Genomic DNA, 19,305 nt, shown 5'->3' with positions numbered 1-19,305 from the left:
TAATTATCCTCTCAATTTCATTCTTAATCTTTATCGTGTTATGTTTCGTCTTTCAAGTTATCTAATAAATTTATTTCTATATTAGCAAGCATTGGCAGTCTAACTTTGTCGAAACTTGTGGGTGGAGGGATAAAAAAAAGATGAGTCAATCTAACATAGGTGTTAATAATAGTGTAAGTACACTAACTGGAAAAAGAAGGGGAGGGCCAATATACATTCTGGTCCATGTGTTAAGCGCCAATACAGCAAAGCATGGTTTAAAAATCATAATGTTTAGTGTTAATGATTGTCAATAAAAATTACAGAAATTTATTTTTTGAAACTTAAATAAGCACATTAAAAACTATTACAATAGGTTTATATTTATTCTATAAAAACAAACCTAGAGTTAAAGAAAGTAATTATAAAATTGCTTCAAGCAAATGAATTTAATGTCTCATTTTACTTATGATAAATCTGTACAAATTAGAAAATGACAGCGAAATAAAAAGAATCAACTATACAAATCAGACGATATAACACGTATGGTAAATAGGATCAAATGTGGGAAATATATAACCTGGGAGAAGAGAACTATATAAAAACTGGTGATCCGTAAGATTTGGTTTAAATTCTGTAAAGCAATAAAATGAAACATGAAACTGAACGATTTTTGGTTTTTCGTAGTTAAGCAGAAAGTAACAAAAAGGGTTATCTGTGTTCTACCCACTACGGGTATCGAAATCCGATTGGGAGCAGTGTAAATCCCCAGACATACCGGTGTACTAGAGGGGGGTTGAGAACAGGCACATTAAAGCAAAAATAGTGGTGGTTGAAAGAACTGTAAAATAACTTAAAAATATACAACCTGTATAATAAATCGATTTAACAGAATCGAGGTATTTTGAGAACTAGTAACAATATATAATTTCATCCTTATATAAATATGATATTTTATTCCAGGTTAATTCCTTTGTTTCATTAGCTCAAGGGTATTACCAAAATTCGCCTTTAGATTCATCATTATACACCAGTCAAATTCGAAAATGTCAAAATTTTTCAATCAGCATGATCTTTTTACAAAACCACAAGAATTTTCATTGGAAGACTTGTTAATTCAATGTTATACAACAAAGAAAACTGTAGACATCATGTTCAACATTTATCAGTAGTGATACGCATGACCTGATAACTATTAAATATTTATAAAAATCCGAAAATTTTTTTTTCAATATCAGAGCCGAATATTTCGTGCTTGTTTCACTTTTTCGAAACGTTAAATGGCGTAATTTGTGGCCATTTGCAATTATTGCAATGTACGTATTAGAAATTTGTAAGTTGCAATGCATATCTGAATCAAACTGACGCTGTTAATGAAACACAAAATCAACTTCTGCATGACATAAACGTGTTCATTTTTATTATCTCGATGGTCTACATTTTTCGTTTCTTGTATCAATCAGGAACAACATGTAATTTTAACATCTTCGTTCTTTGTTGGTATTCGTTTCTGCTTTGTTAACAGTTTAAACATCCAGCATACTTCAGCTTTCACACATGGTAGACAGTATTGGTTTGGTGTTGTATTTTTTGCAGAATATGCCATATTACATAGTTCGTATTGCAATAAGATTCATAGGATTTTTATTGAAGTTTTGCTGGTTTTTCATTCTCACAGTTTTGAAGAAAAAAGTCATCGTTTCTTTTGGCGAACGTTTTCCAAAGTATTTTGAATTTCCATATTTTATTCAAGTTTGAAGTCAAAACATAAACAGCGTTTTCGCAGTGTCGTTCAACTGCTTCTCAGACTCTGCAAAGTTTTTATTATAACACAATATAATAGTTATGTATGAAAATCATAAAACCTCAGATTTGTATCTTTTAAATAAGCTACTTGAATATTCTTCCTTGTGTAGATTAAACATTATTTGATCTTTAATAAGTAGAAATTTATTTTAAGTTAATTATGCTCTAGATAAGATACCAAATTAAATGACACAGAGAATCTAATTCTATATTTCTTTCTTTCGGTTGCGTTTCGCAAAATAACATCTCCGTATATCTAAGCCTCATTAGATAATATTTTCTAATATTTTTAACTTTCTGGTGAATTATTTCATGTTCATTTTATTTCAGATCTTATTTGTAGTAGTACAAAAACGACAAGAGAAGGAAACCAATTTGTTTTTAAAATAAGTATTTTATCTTCTGTTAGATGATGATTTTGGTAAACTCTGAAATATTTGTAGATTATATGTAGGCTATAATATATTAAATGGAAACATTTCATAAATTAATGCATTCGAATTTTATAAAAAAATATTTGCTGGAAACTGTTGATTTAATATTTTAAAAAATAATTATTTTGTTTTCAGAGAATTATTTTGATCAAGAGAGAAAAGAAGAATCATTAGAATAAGTCTGGGGTCTACTAAATTTAATCCATTTACGGACATTGTGTCAGTGAATTTTAGGCAAAGTGAATGTAGTAGGTTTAGGAAATTTAATGGACTGCAAATATCTGACTAAATTCCTGCAAAGAGGTGATGACGTTCCAGTTTCTAGGAAATTAAAATATATAATACAGTTAGCCCTCCGCTAGTTCAGCGGTAAGACGACGGATTTAAACACTAAAATTAGGAGTTCTATTCCCCTTGATGGGCGCAGCAGATAGCCCTATGTGACTTTGCTATAAGAAAACACACACACAACAGAGTTAGAGATATTATAATTCACATGAATATACGTACATAAGAGATAGTGAATATTTTATGTGATTATTTTGTTTAACAAAGCTAAGTAATTTATATGCAAATATCTTGATTGTGAAGAAAAAAACAACAAACTGTCATTTTTAGAAACAAATTAAAGCAATGAAAATCGAAATAAATATTTTTCGTAAACAAACTAATTCACGTTCTTATTTAAAATTTTATAGTAACCTCCCCACATAAGGAGTTCGATTCCCCTCGGTGGATTCAGTAGACTGCCCAATTTGGCTTTGCTATAAGAACACACACACACCCTTCCCACACAGAGTATGTGGGGAATTATTTTCTTTTACATTGTTGAAACATAAACACCCCATGTGGAACAATGGTACGTTTATGGACTTACAACATTAAAATAAAATCTAGGATTCGATTCCTGACGGTGAACACAATAGATAGTTTGTTTTTGAATTTCGCGCAAAGCTACACGAGGGCTATCTGTACATAATTTAACAGTGTAAAACTAGTCACTACCACCTACCGCCAATTCTTGGACCACTCTTTTACCAACGAAGAGTTGGATTGACCATCACATTATAACGCCACCACGGCTGAAAGAGCGAGCAGATTTGGTGCAACGGGGATTCGAACCCCGAGCATCAAATTACAAGTCGAGCGCGTTAACCACCTGGCCATGCCGGGGCAAGAACACAACAGATAGTTCAATGTGACTTTGCTCTAAAACATCCAAAATGAAAGGATAATGGGACAACAAGTAAAAATGAAAAACGATAAATAAGGCTGAGGTTTAAAAAAATATATAAAGATATTTCACTCTGGACTTAGTTATAAACGGCATTTCTTATGCCAAGCAGTTAAGTCTTAATTAGCGAAAGGACAGAGTTTATTTCTTTGCGTTTAAGATCACCCTATGCAATGTTATGTGTTCTGTGTCCATCATGGGTATTAAACTCGATTTCTAACGTTATAAGACCCCAAGCATTCTGTTTGGCTCTGGAGGACTAGTGATAAGGAAGTCCTATTGACTTTTGTAACTTATTACCCTGATTCACATATTGATGTATTCGGATCTAGAAACATTACTGCATGGGTATATTTACTGAAATATTTATTGATTACCAAGTACAGGGTATCCGAAAATGCATATGCCAAAAATAAAGTTGAAGAATTTTATTGTTGTTTGACATAACAACGAAAATTTAATATAAAACAAGTAGTAGGTTTGTAAGTTTTAGTTTTGATAACTAATGGACTTCTACATGTCTTCTATCATTCGCTATAATTAATGTAATTCTGCGTTGAAATTCTGTGAAAACATTTTCCAACATAGAAGTAAGAATGTGTAAGATAGCATTACGAATTAGATGTTCCAATCCTTCAGGGTCTTTTGACTTGATGTAGTATACTTTTGTTTCCAAAAAGCCTCAGAGATTACGACAATTTGATAAGTCCTTCTCTACCAAACAACACTTTGGAAAGGTTTGGTTTAAAAACACTTTAACAATTCGAGCGAAGTGGGATGGTGCTTTATCCTGTTGGAAGGTAGCTTTATATAACAAGCCAGAAGTTTCTCGGAGTTGTGAAATATAGGACTATTGGAGAATATGTTGATACGAATTTTTAGTAACAGCTCGTTTTTTTTGAAAATAGAGAAATGAATACGTTTAGTGCCATATATGTATCAATATACCTCTGTTGCAAACGAAATATTTGAAGTTTAAGGATAGAATTTAGTATTCAATGAAGATAAAACACTGTTACATAAACTGTCAACTCATAGAAAATAGTTGCTAAATCAAGCAACATTTCGAATGAATGCTTTTCATCTCGTGTATTTGACTAACTTAAAACTGTAGTCTGTTATGTATATATACATTCAATAAACATGAAACCTGATCGGTCAGAAATGTGAGGCATAACAATAAATATACATTAAAAATAATTGAATAGATTAAAAAACGAAAAAGAGCTGATGATTTCATTGGTTCAATTGAGAATCTATCTCTTTACTTATATTTACCTTTATTTTTATTTTGCACTATTACTTAAATTATTATTTTCTACTTTCATACAGTGTTTCTTTTTTCTTTCATTCTTTATTTTCAATTTACATTAATTCGTTTCTGTTTTTTGATCAACTGAATTTTCTGTTTTTAGAATGTTGAACATTGTATGTAACTGTTGCACTCGAACAGTTCTACTTTAGTCGTTTCAGGTACTCCGCTTTTCTGTGAAAGAAAAAGCATTCACGCGAAACGTCTTGTAGTGTAATAAAATGTATTTTGTGTATCTTGTTAATATCTATTCTACAGTTATGCGTTCGTTTATTTCACAAAAGCATTCTGAATGTAAAAGACCTGCTAATGTATATTCTAATGCAGGTGGGCTTATTGTATACACCACAACACACTGTCCAGGTGAGTATCACACTACTTATACACGTGTAACACCAAAGAGCCCTTCCTGGCCATATTCTTTGTATGTACGTTCCATACGATCTGGGTATAGGTTGTGTGCTGGAAGGAGAACTAGGGTAGAATTAAAATCCACTCCCTAAAAATTCGAATTGCAATTAACAATTGAAACGAGGCTACAGTTATTACTTACACTGGTAGGCTTTCCCGGGATTGTTATCAGTGACTGCCTTCTCAACCGTTAGCCCACCCAATCCGTTTTTACATTTAGTTCTGACCTCTCGCCTTGCCCTTTTGCTCATAGTGCTAAGTGTTGCTGTGAGTACGTGTATATTTTATTAGTTGGAAAATGTCGGAGTTGTGTTCAAATCTTGTAGACCACCCTGTGCATATGTGCTTTTAGTTGGGTTGAAAGGTTGAAAACGTAACTTTAACCAAGAGATCTTTGATTATCTAGTGGTTAATGAATCTTTATTTGTGGCGATCTTATCTTTCGAATTTAGTAACGGATTATTTAATAACGTATGATTGTAGTACAGGTATAATAATAGCTCAGTCTCTCATTTTTGTGTGATATTACTAAACCTCCAAAAAACACTTCTGATGAATAAAAACAGAATATCTACAATAGACTCATTATTTTAGAAAGCTTACTTTTATTTACTTATAGTAACGAGTAAAAAAAATAACTACTGAATTATTCGTAATTAAACATTTACGCTTTAAAATATTGTACCTATAATATTAATTATACTTTTGTGGATTTTTTTGACATTTCTAAGATTAATTTGTTTTCTCACAATAACTCCCCTAATATTTCAGATGAAAATGCTTAAAGATATAATTTACTATTATTTTTCTGGAGTAAATAGGTTTGTATGATATTGGGGTTGAAATGGTGAAGTAATGTTTCATTTAATATAAATTCTTTAATTTATATATACAAATACGTATAAAAATGCGTATATGAAGACTAAAATTACAGAGAAGTAAAAATATCCAATGTATGTATGTGTACATGTCTAGGTTATGTGTTTAATTTATTTCAATGTAAAGAAGACATGTACTGAGTTAGCATTATAACGTATAAACAGACACTGTGAATCAGCCACGTGATTAGGTTTATCAGCTACATTGTACGAATAAGTGATTCAACTTCCATCCATGAAATTGACTAACTCCCCACGATTTAACGTGTAACATAACAGTATAGAGCGGGGTGCCCATGACCATCTCACAGGGAGCATAGTGCTCACACGTTAGAATGCCAGTACAAATTAAATACTGCGAAGATGGCTATTGTATGCACTTTGGTTCGGGGTGCTATTATTGTGGGATATACAATGTGCAAAGCGAGTAACTTAAATTAATGTTTCGTTAGGAATCTACCAAACTGTGGAAAATTAATTCAAAAATAATTATACAACAACTAAGTTCTGATTTTAGTAATTATAACTTTTCGACCCATAATATCGAGTCTTCACCACGTAAACGTAGCTGTAGTGTTAGGTTAGAAGTAATTGAAGTAATGGTAACGTTTAACCATGCTTTATCTGACACACGGTAACACTAACTATGTAGGGATGAATAGCCAGGATTGTTCATCGAAATGATATTTTAAATATCTTCTCAATAGATCGTCAGAACTATACAATACAATGCAGTGTTTCCTTTCACAACACCAGCTATGTTGTAACTGAGTCACAAGTTCTGGTAACGTCTATAAATATCATAACAGAAAGTTTGAATAATTTGTTCTTCTTTCTTCTGCTTCTTTTTATTACATAATAACTCGAAAACCAAATCAGTGGTGTCAACCAGTTTCATTAAGGTGACATAGTTTCAAATTGAGTAACTGGTTCCACAACTATTAATAATACTTTGTAGTAATTTAAAAAATCACAAATAATAATTGTAATCTTTGTTTGTTTTGAATTTCGCGCAAAAATACACGAGGGATACCTGCGTTAGCAGTACATAATTCGGCAGTGAAAGATTAGAGAAAAGGCAGCTAGTTATCACCATCCACCGCCAACTCTTGAGATACTCTTTCACCAAGGAATACTAGGTAGTAGGGATGGCACTGGCAAGATGGAATGATGTAAAAGCCATCCCTTCTATGTTTTGTAATGTTTTTTAAAAGATTGATATTAATTCCCTTTAAATTTACTTGCCTTTTGAAAGGTTTTTCTGTAGTTGTTAACATTAGAATACCAACCTGTTACAATTGGCTGACAATTTTACCAATCTCAGATAAAGTAATTTATAACTGGTGGTTATTTAAAGAATGTCTTTAGCTAATTGCTAGAGTAATTCTTTTCAAATGATGAAATCCTCTTGTAGGGGAAAATGCTTAAAACTTATGAGATTTCATTTACTAAACGAACGAGAGACATTACTTTAAATACCAGTTCAATTACTTTTTCATAATGGTGATTAGACTAACCTAAGTTTAAACTTATTAAGTAAAAGAATCAGTTGAAAACTGCTAATTTAGGTTATTTCTATATTTAGTGAGGGAATTTGTATCATTATTTTATTCTCAAAGTGAGTTGTTTCATTTAAATTATACAGAATTTTCGCAAAACTATAAACCTTAAACTTTCTTTGAAAAATAGCTCATATGTATGAATTACATTTTTGATATCAATATCTACAGTCGAAGAGAAATTATTTTAGATGATTGAATTTAAAATTTTTTTGTAAGTATTATAAGCACTATAAGACAATTCATCCTAACAAGTTATACAGGGCGATATGACTTACATTATTAATACCTTATTTAATAAGTCGTGATTCCTTGAACACTTACATCTTAAGTATTATTAGCTAAATTTATAAAATATTGGTGTAAATAAAAGGTGAGGGTAGAGAACACAAGTTCCCACAAACCGATACAGAGATGAGCGCTTGGTTACTCTTCATTCTTTTCCAAGTTTCCTGTTTTCCTTACCACGGAAGATTGAAGTCATACACAGTTAACGAGCTGTGTCATGGTTCGTGCTTTTAAAGACTTGCCCTCTTCCTTCGTGAAGGGTATAAACATACATGTTTTATGAATAACTTGATAACTATGTGCTATACCAACCTAGTATTCATACTTCTGAGTCACGGATAAGGTAGCAGTCTGTTTGGCTCATATTTTAATAATTTAGAATACTATTTTTACAGTTTGATTGCTGTAAAAGGCTAGAAAGACTGCACAGATTAATTATACGGAAACTAAACTTGAGTTTCGTGTTCTTCAAGAAAGCTGAAGCAGTTAACAGAAATTTTGTTATTGAAGCATTAAAAATACTTTACTTATACAAATATGAAAAGGAATAACTTACCTTTCCTTGAGGAGGTCAAATATATCAGTATTACACATGAATTTAGGGTTACAGCTATATCGTTAATAGCAAGGGTGCCTGAATGATGAGTCAGTGGAATTTAACTATAATAGGTTTCAGTTTTTTTGTGAATTCATGTATGATATTAAGTAGTTCTAATCAAATTTATCAGAGAAGCTAGGTTTGCAACAAAATTTTATATTCTGATATAGTTAGTTCAGTTTTTATAAGAAGCTCTTGATAATCACGCGTTAACGTTTATAATGCTGATGTGGTATGCAGATATACCACGTTTTCTGCTTGTTTTAGTGAAATGAAAGTTTTAAAAAAATCAAGCATTCAATTTCCTGTTGGAATGTCGGTAACACGTGGTCCAGAAAGTCGTTAAAATTACCTTATTCTAGTTGCTTCATTTCTCCTGAGGGAGAGAAAGTTGTGGAACTCCACACAGCCTAAGTAGAAAGGACTTTCATTTTGTCTGTGTAGCTATGCATTTCCAGTTATTTGTTATAATAAAGATTTTGTTCATTTAGTCGCATTTACCAGAATCGTTATTTTACAGTTAAAGAAACTCAGTAAAGATGTCAACTACCAACTCATTTCTAATACCTTGATTGAATCTTCTGTTATATGTGAGTATGCTACTGTAATACTTACTTATCTGGAAGATAGTTTTACCTGAAAATACTACACTGATAACTCGTACATTTAATTCTGAAGTACAGAAGTTGAGCACATTATGTTAAAACGATTTTGGAGCCTCATCACGCTTTTAACGTTCATAGTGCTACGTCCAGTCACGCTCTACTTGACAACCCTGCAAGTTAATAGTACCCCGCAACATAGTTTCCATTGTAAAAACTCCTTCAGAAAGATCTCGTATTCAAAGGGCACCACCGTTCGTCCTTTTAGCTTTCCATAATCCATCTAGTTTATTAATGCGACGGTTTGACAGCGCCCGTTTTGACAATTCGTTCGTATCGAAATTAATAAGCACTACATCTGACGACTGGAAAACCTGTTGATTCATAGTACTTTGTTTTTCAATCTCATCGAGTACAAGGAATGTTCATGGGATGTAAATATGGACGCATCTTTATGATCAGAGCAGCTGTATATTCTGCGTTGGAAAAGACTGTTACATACCCTTTCCAAAATGGTACACTACTGACGAAGTGTCAAACAATGTAAATATGGTAGTCGTACATGTCACTCCACCGCGACATTACGTCGGCTGTGGTTGTCAAATGATTTATTGATTTGTAGAGTCAAATCATTTTGATACAGCTTACTCAATACCATGTACAGATCTAATTATAGTATTAAAACTTGTAAGTAAACTAAGACTTCAGTGTTCACTAAACAATTACTAAGTGTTTCCAAATACTCTCTTTTGTTTGAAGCCTTTAATGACTTGAATGATAATCAAAAATATAAACTTCTGATTTACAACGTTTGACCAAACTATTTACAAACCCAGTTTATTTAAAACATTAAATATTCATATTCATAAGCTAGAACTGCGAATTTTAATTACTTCTTTGATACAAGTTAACGAATCATTCAAAAGGATTTCTAAGTAATTAAGAATATTTTCTTAGTTACTTATATAATTATTACTGATTATAATGTTTAAAAAATTTTGAATATATTTCTCATTCGTTTAATACTTTGAAAGATCGTTTTGACTTAGCATATGGATTTAGGACTAAACTAAATGTACTAAAAGGCGGAACTTGGGGAGATATGAGGTTTATGGTTAAATATATCGATAATAGCAAGGGTACACAATTGATGAAACAATGCTTTTTAATTATTATACATTTTAGTTTTTGCCTTCTATATGCTAACAGAATTAATTTCATTAGTGTCAGGGTTCCACTATCTATATGTAAGTGGGCGGTTGAGGGTTCTAATAGTGTTGGTGATGAATTTGACAATAAACAAACAGCATACTTTCCACTCATTTAAAAATAATATATTCAAAACGGGTCAAACTATGAACAAATATTTTTTACACTATGGATCTCATAGTTGTACCTCAAACTCCAAATACTTCTTTTTCTATTGTCAAAAGTCCAGTTAGACTGATTTAGTTACTTTAAAATCCAACTCACAACACAAACTTTTCAACTTTTATCACAACAATATCAGTGAATAATTTACTTACATTACCTCATAGGTTACCACAGTTGTATCTCTAAATATTTGTCTTCTTTCGTTAAAGCCCACACTCACGGGTTCAGTTATTTCAAAATACTTTCAGTATCTTCTTATGTCTATCAAAGTGTGAAACACACTTTAAAATATCGCCCATTAATGCTAATCACTCGCACGCTGGTTATATTCACCTTTTCTAACTTTACTCAGTCCAAAATCTTCTTGACTTACGCTCGCGAGCAGCCTTAGAACTCGAGAATTACTGACGATTCAAGTAATGTGACGTCAACAGTATTAGTAAAGCCAATAAAACAACATAATTGTAAACATAACATACAACCCGTAACGAGCTACGTAACAAAACTTTGTCACAACTAACGTTTTTGAAACAATCAATCTTCGACACTGCTTTTATGAAAACTAAACGATCATTAAACAATAGAACACAAAATAAATTAAATAATAACGTATAATCTAAACAGTTTTGTATATTCTTGTATATTCGTACAAATATACTGAAATTTATTATTTTACTTAAACCCTCGCCTTATTTATAATTATATTTAATTAATGTATAGTAAGCATGTGTCTGAAAAAGATGGGAAATGCTAAGGCTTCTGCACGGTTAATAGATATAATTTCTGCTGTAACATCAAGAAAACAGCTATTACCAATTGTTAAATAATGAGTTTTATTATAAAGTTTTCACTGAAAGTTAATTATGTGATTACTTGCGACTATCTTTTACAAGCATAGTTTTGTCAAACAGCTTCGTCACTTCGGACCATGAATATTAATTACTAAGCGTACTGTTCTGTTACAAGAATGGTGGTGAAGTTGTATTATTCGATCTCATGAAAGTAGCCCCCAGATTTGTCGGTAGAGGGTTTTGAATAGCTGTTTCCCTACTAGCCTATCACTTCTAAATTAGACACGGCTATAACAGTTAGCTCTCATAGAGCTTTGTGCAAAATCCAACAAAACAAATAACCACAAAACACTACAATAATATAACTGTTTAAATAATGATAAAATTGATGTTTCAAGTTATTTTATATTAAAATATGTTAGTCTATTAAGATATGCATTTCACTTACACTTTGAGAATGTAGTCTGAAATGATAACATCATAATTTAAGGAAATAGCGATATATTATTTTACAAAAGCATCTGAATGTAGCTAAAGAATACTCAGTGCACGTAAAATAATGGGCAGAAAGCGAAACCAAACCAAAGAGGAGGTTAAAATTTTCGAACAGTATTCGAGTCAGGTGTATGATCGTTTTATTTTGATTTTAAATTCTGACTTTGTGACGTTAAAACTAATTCAACTGATCTCAGTTGATAGTTTGGTTTGTTTGTTTTGTTTTGTTTTGAATTTCGCGCAAAGCTACTCGAGGGTTATCTGCGCTAGCCGTTCCTAATTTAGCAGTATAAGACTAGAGGGAAGGCAGCTAGTCATCACCACCCAACGCCACCTCTTGGGCTACTCTTTTACCAACGAGTAGTGGGATTGATCGTCAAAGTACAATGTTCCTACGGCTGAAAGAGCGAGCATGTTTGTTGTGTCAGGGATTCGAACCTGCGACCCTCAGATTTAAAATCGAGCGCCTTAACCACCTGGCCATGCCAAGGCCCCACTTGATAGTACTTCATGAATCTGTCTTCCATATGAGATCTTTCATTTCATCCAATGGATTTTGTGAAAATAAGTTTTACGTATGCAGTATGTCATAAAACTGATTATAAACATAAAAATAAGTTGGCTATAAATGTAAACTACAATAGAAGAAAATTTGTGTAGATATTTCCGCACATTTTCTTTATAGTTGGAGCTTTAGATATAGGGTTAATCCTCTGACCTTATTTTCCATACTTTCTTAAAGTATAAGTAAAGATTAAAGTAATAAACACGTAGATAAGAAATGCAAGGGTGCTGGTATTGAGTATCTCAACGAAATCGTAATAACTTCGTAATTTATTTTTATTTTTCAATTATGTGGTTGGTTGGTTGATTTAGTGTTTTATGGCACAAAGCAGCTAGGCTATCTGCGCCAAACATCCAGTAAAAAGGTAAAATTAAAGTAAATTTAGTAAAATTCATGAAAGGAAATTAAGGTAAAACAATGTTTAAAAAATATAAATAGCATAAAATCAATGTTTACATCTAGTCTACGACGTTAAGAGAAAAACTACAGTAACGTAAGTTGTAAAGAACTTTCTGTAGCATAATTCTAATTATCATAACCCGCCAGAAAGACTAACAGGTAAGTACAAAAACCACCGTCAGTAACCTGAAGTTGGCTAAACTATGTGTTTAGTACTATTGTAAAGTAATAAAAATCATTTTTCCTCCAAATCGCTGAGCTTTTTGTTTTTTAAAGACATATTTAAATTTTAGGTACCCTATTTAAAACACAAAGTGTATGTGGATGTGATTTCTTATAACATAGCCACATTGGGCTATCTGCTGAGTTCAACGAAGGGAATCGAACCTCTTATTTTAGCGTTGTAACTCCGTAGACTCACCGGAGTACTAGTGGGAGAAAAACACAAAGTAATCTTATGGAAGAGTCAAACACCTATTGATTTCTGAAATATTTCCGAAACACATACAAACTTGGTTTTAAAAATTCAATTTCAATTCCTATTTGATTTCCATAAAATCGGAGTTTTTCTTTTATGAATTATTTTACATAGAATTGAATTTTGCTGATTAGAATGCACTAAACGTTTGCAGCTCCTTCAGATATCATCGTCATGTTGAGTATGAGACTACTCAAGCGAGTTACCACAGTCGACTTAGTTTAAAGTGGTTCGAAGCGGAAAGTCAAGCAGATACTCTAGGCAGACTGAGTAGGGTTAAAATGCAAATGTCAAATATAAGGAAGAATACAGAACTTCCATTACTTCATATTACAGTCTAGTGTAGTTACTGTGGAAATGAAAAATGGTTATTATTTTTTTTTGTTTCTTAACAAGTCGTTGTTTAAAAGATAAATCCTTTTATTGCTATTTTTATTTTTATATCAGGCTGAATATATCCATTTAAGAACAGCTTATTTTTACATAAAACTCTACCCTGAAGTATTTCTTCATGTGCATCATGTTTAAAATTAAATCTTTACGTTACTCATCATCACTAACTACCTCATACTTCAGAATAGAAGACAGAAAGAAAAACAGTAATAACGTAGATACATCTAACTAAGTAGGGGCGACAAATAAAAAGCATAGGACAAGTCATATATTTACATGAAAAACCAAAGGCATCCTTTCTTTAGAAATATAGCAAATTTGTGTAATTCAAAAGTATATAAATTTAGACGACTTAGAAATTCTTAAAGATAACGTATCGCGATGTTTGGAAACGTTGTGTACCTGATGATGTGGGGTTTTATTAACTTTTGTTTGTTTGCGTTTAAAAGAAAACATTTTAAGTTCTCATGAAATGTACCATATCAATTATGTTTCATAACGTCGAAACTATTTTTCAATAAAGATACAAAAAACTATTAATAGCACTAATTATGTAACCTTAGTCATTCAAGGCATTGTTTTTTTATTTCGAAAGAAATTCAAGACTAAGTTCTGGAGAATCTATACAATTATGGTTTAGAATTGGTGCAAGTATTCCGTATTTTTATAAGTGCATGTATAGTACCTAATAATACTGTAAATTATAGAGTATTTTAGATTCAGCATGGAAAACTGTTGCAGGAAGATTAATCAGTATTTTTTTTTTTGGCATGGCCTAGCGCGTTAAGGCGTGCGCTTCGTAATCTGAGGGTCGCGGATTCGCGCCCGAGTCGCGCCAAACATGCTCGCCCTCCCAGCCGTGGGAGCGTTATAATGTGACGGTTAATCCCACTATTCGTTGGTAAAAGAGTAGCCCAAGAGTTGGCGGTGGGTGGTGATGACTAGCTGCCTTCCCTCTAGTCTTACACTGCTAAATTAGGGACGGCTAGCACAGATAGCCCTCGAGTAGCTTTGTGCGAAATTCCAAAACAAACAAATATTTTTTATGGTATCTAACATTTAGAAAAAACCGATAGAGGGATTACAATGCTTGTAAAATAAATAATCAAAATATTTTAACAGGAAAACATTTCTGTATAATTAAAAATGAGGTTACTGAGAATATAATTAGTCATCAGAAATTTTTATTTATTCCTGATAATATCATATTACTTTTAACTAATTTTTTGTTGTTTTCATTATGTTAAGAAATGCCATCTGAACTACTATATTTAATGGAAACACCAAAGTATACAACATTTGTAGTTTATTATATCTTTACCAACAATTATACTTTCAGACGCTGTAGGATTTTACAATGCCATAAACGTTTCATGTGACAATATATAAATAATAAGTGAGAGCATGCTTATAAAATATTAAAACTCAAACTAAACAATACAATTTAATGTGATAAAATAAGTATTACTTCGGTTTTTTATTCTATTGTTATTTAACAAACATTTCAGACTTAGTTCGTAAATCCTGTTATTGCTTGTTTATTGTTAACTAATAGGTAGTAACTATTACAATTCTGGTTTAATAATCAGTTCGTATTTTATTCCATCTGCATTAAAATCACTCTTGAAAAACTAGAATTTGGCATTGTGAAATTTGATTTCGAAACAAGAAACAATTTTTGTACATGTTTTACTTTATTAACATATATCTAATGTTTTTTCACGCTTATTAAGTTAAATACAAAAACAAATAGCCGAATAAAATTCATACTATATTTACACTAATTTAGGAATTACTATAGATGAAGTTGAGACTGTAATAGACAATAACAAAGCTCTGTGTGTGTTAAAATTATATACTTAAGTTCACGTTGTGAAAATTCGTATTATTCAATTAGAAAAATCTGAAGGTATTATACTAATAAACATATACTATAAACGTTTAGTTAAAAGTGATCAAACAGTTTCTTATAACCTAAGATATTTATATTTTAAAAAGTAGCCAGTGGTCAGGAAACTAATTTTTTGAACTAGAAACGTGTTATTAGTAACGTTACTTGCTGAATCGTAGTAGAAAAAATATCATTGTAAATAGTTTTCAATTTGCACCAGGTTGTTTACAGAGTACAATAGTCTGTGGGTTGCGCATTTCATTCCGCATGCAAACTGTAAAGAAATCTCACTCTTGCAGAATTACAACAAATGTCTAGGTATTTCTTTTCGGAAATTAGTTTTTGGTATGAAACTTCGTAATGATGAACAAATGTCTAATTTTAATCATACGTGAATCGTTGACTTAAACGTTTACTGCGAAACTCTTCTTGTGGTAGCGCTTATAAAAAAAAATTGTTTATTGCTATCCAGAAAATTCCCACAGGATTGGAGGGGAAGTAGGTTCGTAGAAAATACCGGATCTTATGCTTGTCTCCCTTTACTGGAATTATGTCACTGGATAGAAAAAAAAATGAAAAAGATATATTCATTTACCAGTTACTAGTCACTCTATTTTTACCATGTTTCAGAAGTAATATCGCTATTAATCATAACATATAATTAATATGTATGCAGATTTCATCTTAATAACAAGTGACAATAACTTAAAACAAATAAAGTAAAACTAATTTCTAAACGGTCAAACACACAGTCTGGTTACAACTTAAACAAATTTGTTTTGTTTATCTAATGACCAATGGTATTAGTCTTAACCTTACATAAAAACAATTACTCGAGTGAAATAATATATTGCAGGTTGTGAAAATGTTCAAAGCAGTCTAAACTTATAAATCTAGTTTCGCAGCACATGCAAATAAGATTTTCTTTTTGTGTGAGATGGCCGTCACTGAGTCAATATTTTGCATAATTTTAAAGTTGATTTGATTCAGAAAATGTTCTGCTACCTGCGCAAAAAAAACAACTTACATTTAACTCCGACTTCACATGGAAATGATCTTGGATTAAAAGAAAATCACAAAAGTGTTAATATGATTCGCAAAAAGTACGACTGGCGAAATGAATCGCACTAGCTTCCAGTTGAAGTTTATTTAAGTTTTTTTTAAGTGAGATAAATTTATTTAACTAAAACCTTCATCGTATTATCAATGTTTCACGTCTATGTTTTCACAGAAATATTGTTTTGTAATTTCAATGACACTCTTAATGTTTAGTAAAATTAACCTTTTTGTCTGGATTTTTTCCGATTCTTTTGGAAACAAGGTTTATAAATTAAATATTGTTCTCGTTAGGATATAGTCTAAAATACATTTAATTTTAAAATTATATATTTTCTTACTATTAGTTAATATATAACAATCAATGTTGCTATAATAACATATACTTCCTACAAAAGTGAATAATTTAACACAAAACATTAATACATGAATGTATATCTATAGAAAATGTACACTTTTGAGTTTAAAGATATTTTATTTTATTGAAAATCAAAGTCTATTTTTTTATTACGAATCATGTCAGAATTTACTACTGGTTAATTTTATAGAATTCTTACATTTTTCAAAAGATATAAATGGTTTTGGGATGTTTTTAAAAATACATGTCATTTGCTTATCTTATGATTAAATATTTTTAGATATTACAATAAGCAAATTAAACGTGGTGCAGGGCAATGAGTAATTTAGATTCAATTCGAATTAATTTTTTTGTTATTATGTTACGGGTTTGATATCCATTGTAAATTATACTGGCAAGTTAACTTTATGACTGATTTGTTTACAAATGTCTTAAAGCTCGAGTACATAAATCTGTTGTTCTACGTGCAACATTACATAAGAAGAACAGGCTAGATTAAACTTGTCATCTATTTAATGTTCCTCACTTCGATTACTCTTTGTTTATTTTAGATTAAAGCCACATTAGGTTGCCCGCTGTGTCCACCTCGAGGTATTGAATCCCGGATTCTAGCATTGTAAGTCTGGAAACTTACTGCTGTTCCACCGGGCGACAAAACCAACAGTAAAAAATAAAGCTGTTTAATAATTGGAATGCTGAACTATTTAGTAAGTAAGGTAAACAAGTAAACTAATCTCATGTAATTTTTTTATTTTCTTGTAAACTAATTTGTGATTTTTTTTTAATAATCATAGTTAGTTTGGTAGAACGGATTAGCTTTACTGATCATCATTCTAGCTTACTTTTGACTAGACTTTTTTAACGAACAATAAACTTGTAACTGACTTAGAGATTTTTTTAAAGAAGGTAACTTACCTTTGTCAGTTGTCTAGTCTTCAGTTTTTATAGCTCAGGTATAAAGAAGAAGCAGGGAAACCTTCTGATGAATAACTGAAATGCGAATTGGATCCGTATAGTCCAGTTAAACCACATACGCTGTCCGGAAAGGCTGCTATTTCATGCGAAGAAGATTCGTTGGCGACCAAGTCTTGTCTGAGACCGTTTGAGTATGACCCGTGAGGGTGTGTCGAAGTCACTTGCGGCATAAGGGTACCTGCTGCGAAAGGTAGTGGTTGGGAAGCTGCAGTTGAAGTGATCCCCATAGATGTTACATTTGTATTATTTGTTCCTTTTAGTGTAATATGGGGTAATTCACTACCACATATTTCGTTTTTGGAGTTTTGGAGTTTCTTAGTCGATAAAGGAAATGTTCTAAGAGACTTATCTGTGACACCCTCAGTGTCGACAACATTTTGAGGATCGTGGTGGACTAGAGATCTTGAAAGACTAGTAGCACAAGAGAAAGGGAATTCCGCTGTTGATCGTTGAGGATGTAGTGAGTCATCTGATATTGCAGTTTGGGCCAAGGACCAAATTTTAGGACGAGTATCACTGGGTTCTTGGCTTGAAGAAGTTGAATGAGTGGATGATAACACATTTAATTTCTCTGAAGAAGAATCGAATGATGGAATTTTCACTGATAAGTTCGTGCATTTCAAGGCCCCGGTTTCTGCGTTTTTCGACAACGAATTTGTCGTAGAAGTTTCGCGCAAAATATTTTTAGGTAAATTATTAAACACGCAGTCGAGCACTGAATCTTCATTTCGCGAGTCATCTCCTGGTTCAAGAAAATCACTGGTAGGATTGTTGGTTCGTTGAACTGCCGGTAGAGAAGTACTGTCTACATTTAAAGGGAAAATGTTAAAGTTACAATAATGAAAAATTGTTTGAGCAGGCTGAAGAGATATTACTCAAGTTCGCATAAAAAGACATAGCTAATACCTTATCTTATGAACAAAAGCATAGATAATACCTCACTATACCAACAAAGACATAGCTAATATTTTATCCTATCATCAACATTTCTTTCAATATAAATTAAATTAAGAAAAACTGAAAAGAACTGTCCATATGTTTTAAATTTAATATTTGAGATCTTAAAATGTTTTGCGGTATGAGACAATTTTAGTATAATCTATGTTCTGTTTGTTTGTTGTTGTGCACAAAGATACACGAAAGGATATTTGTACTCTGTTCACAACGGGTATCGAAACCCCTGTCTAGGAACATAAGTCCGCAGACATACGTTTAACTCAGATTTTTTTTCAAATATTCTACAATAATTTTGTTTCAAAAATAAATTGACAAACATTTTATTAATTTGTTTAGAAACACGTATCTGTCAACATCAGATTATCTTATAAGTAGTTACAACCAATGTGAAAATATGAAAAATAAGTTATTGGTGGATGAAAAACTTTTATATTTCAACATATGTTTACAGACAAATAACAGGGTTTGTGAT

At 31.6% G+C, this 19,305-nt stretch overlaps 1 protein-coding gene and 1 long non-coding RNA gene across 3 annotated transcripts in view; both read right to left on the bottom strand.

The window, feature by feature from the left end:
* LOC143232181 (uncharacterized) overlaps positions 1–14,679 on the bottom strand; it is an 80,978-nt gene extending 66,299 nt beyond the window's left edge. Inside the window, exon 1 of the long non-coding RNA XR_013017412.1 lies at positions 10,628–14,679. This is a non-coding gene — a long non-coding RNA (uncharacterized LOC143232181). The remainder of the gene's footprint in view (positions 1–10,627) is intronic.
* A 128-nt stretch (positions 14,680–14,807) lies between these two features.
* The window catches only part of LOC143232176 (Iroquois homeobox protein 5a-like), a 34,703-nt gene continuing 30,205 nt past the window's right edge, over positions 14,808–19,305 (bottom strand). The window contains exons 5-6 of one of the 2 annotated variants that reach the window (XM_076467287.1): positions 17,817–18,681; positions 14,808–16,043 (exon numbers count right to left, since the gene is read on the bottom strand). In XM_076467287.1, the coding sequence (XP_076323402.1) occupies positions 17,837–18,681 (845 nt within the window). In that variant the 3' untranslated portion in view covers positions 14,808–16,043; positions 17,817–17,836. The remainder of the gene's footprint in view (positions 16,044–17,816; positions 18,682–19,305) is intronic. The other variant, XM_076467288.1, reaches the window with a different exon arrangement.

This window comes from Tachypleus tridentatus, chromosome 11 (genome assembly GCF_004210375.1).
Source record: "Tachypleus tridentatus isolate NWPU-2018 chromosome 11, ASM421037v1, whole genome shotgun sequence".
NCBI lineage: Eukaryota > Metazoa > Arthropoda > Merostomata > Xiphosura > Limulidae > Tachypleus > Tachypleus tridentatus.
This window is presented reverse-complemented; position numbering and strand designations above follow the sequence as displayed.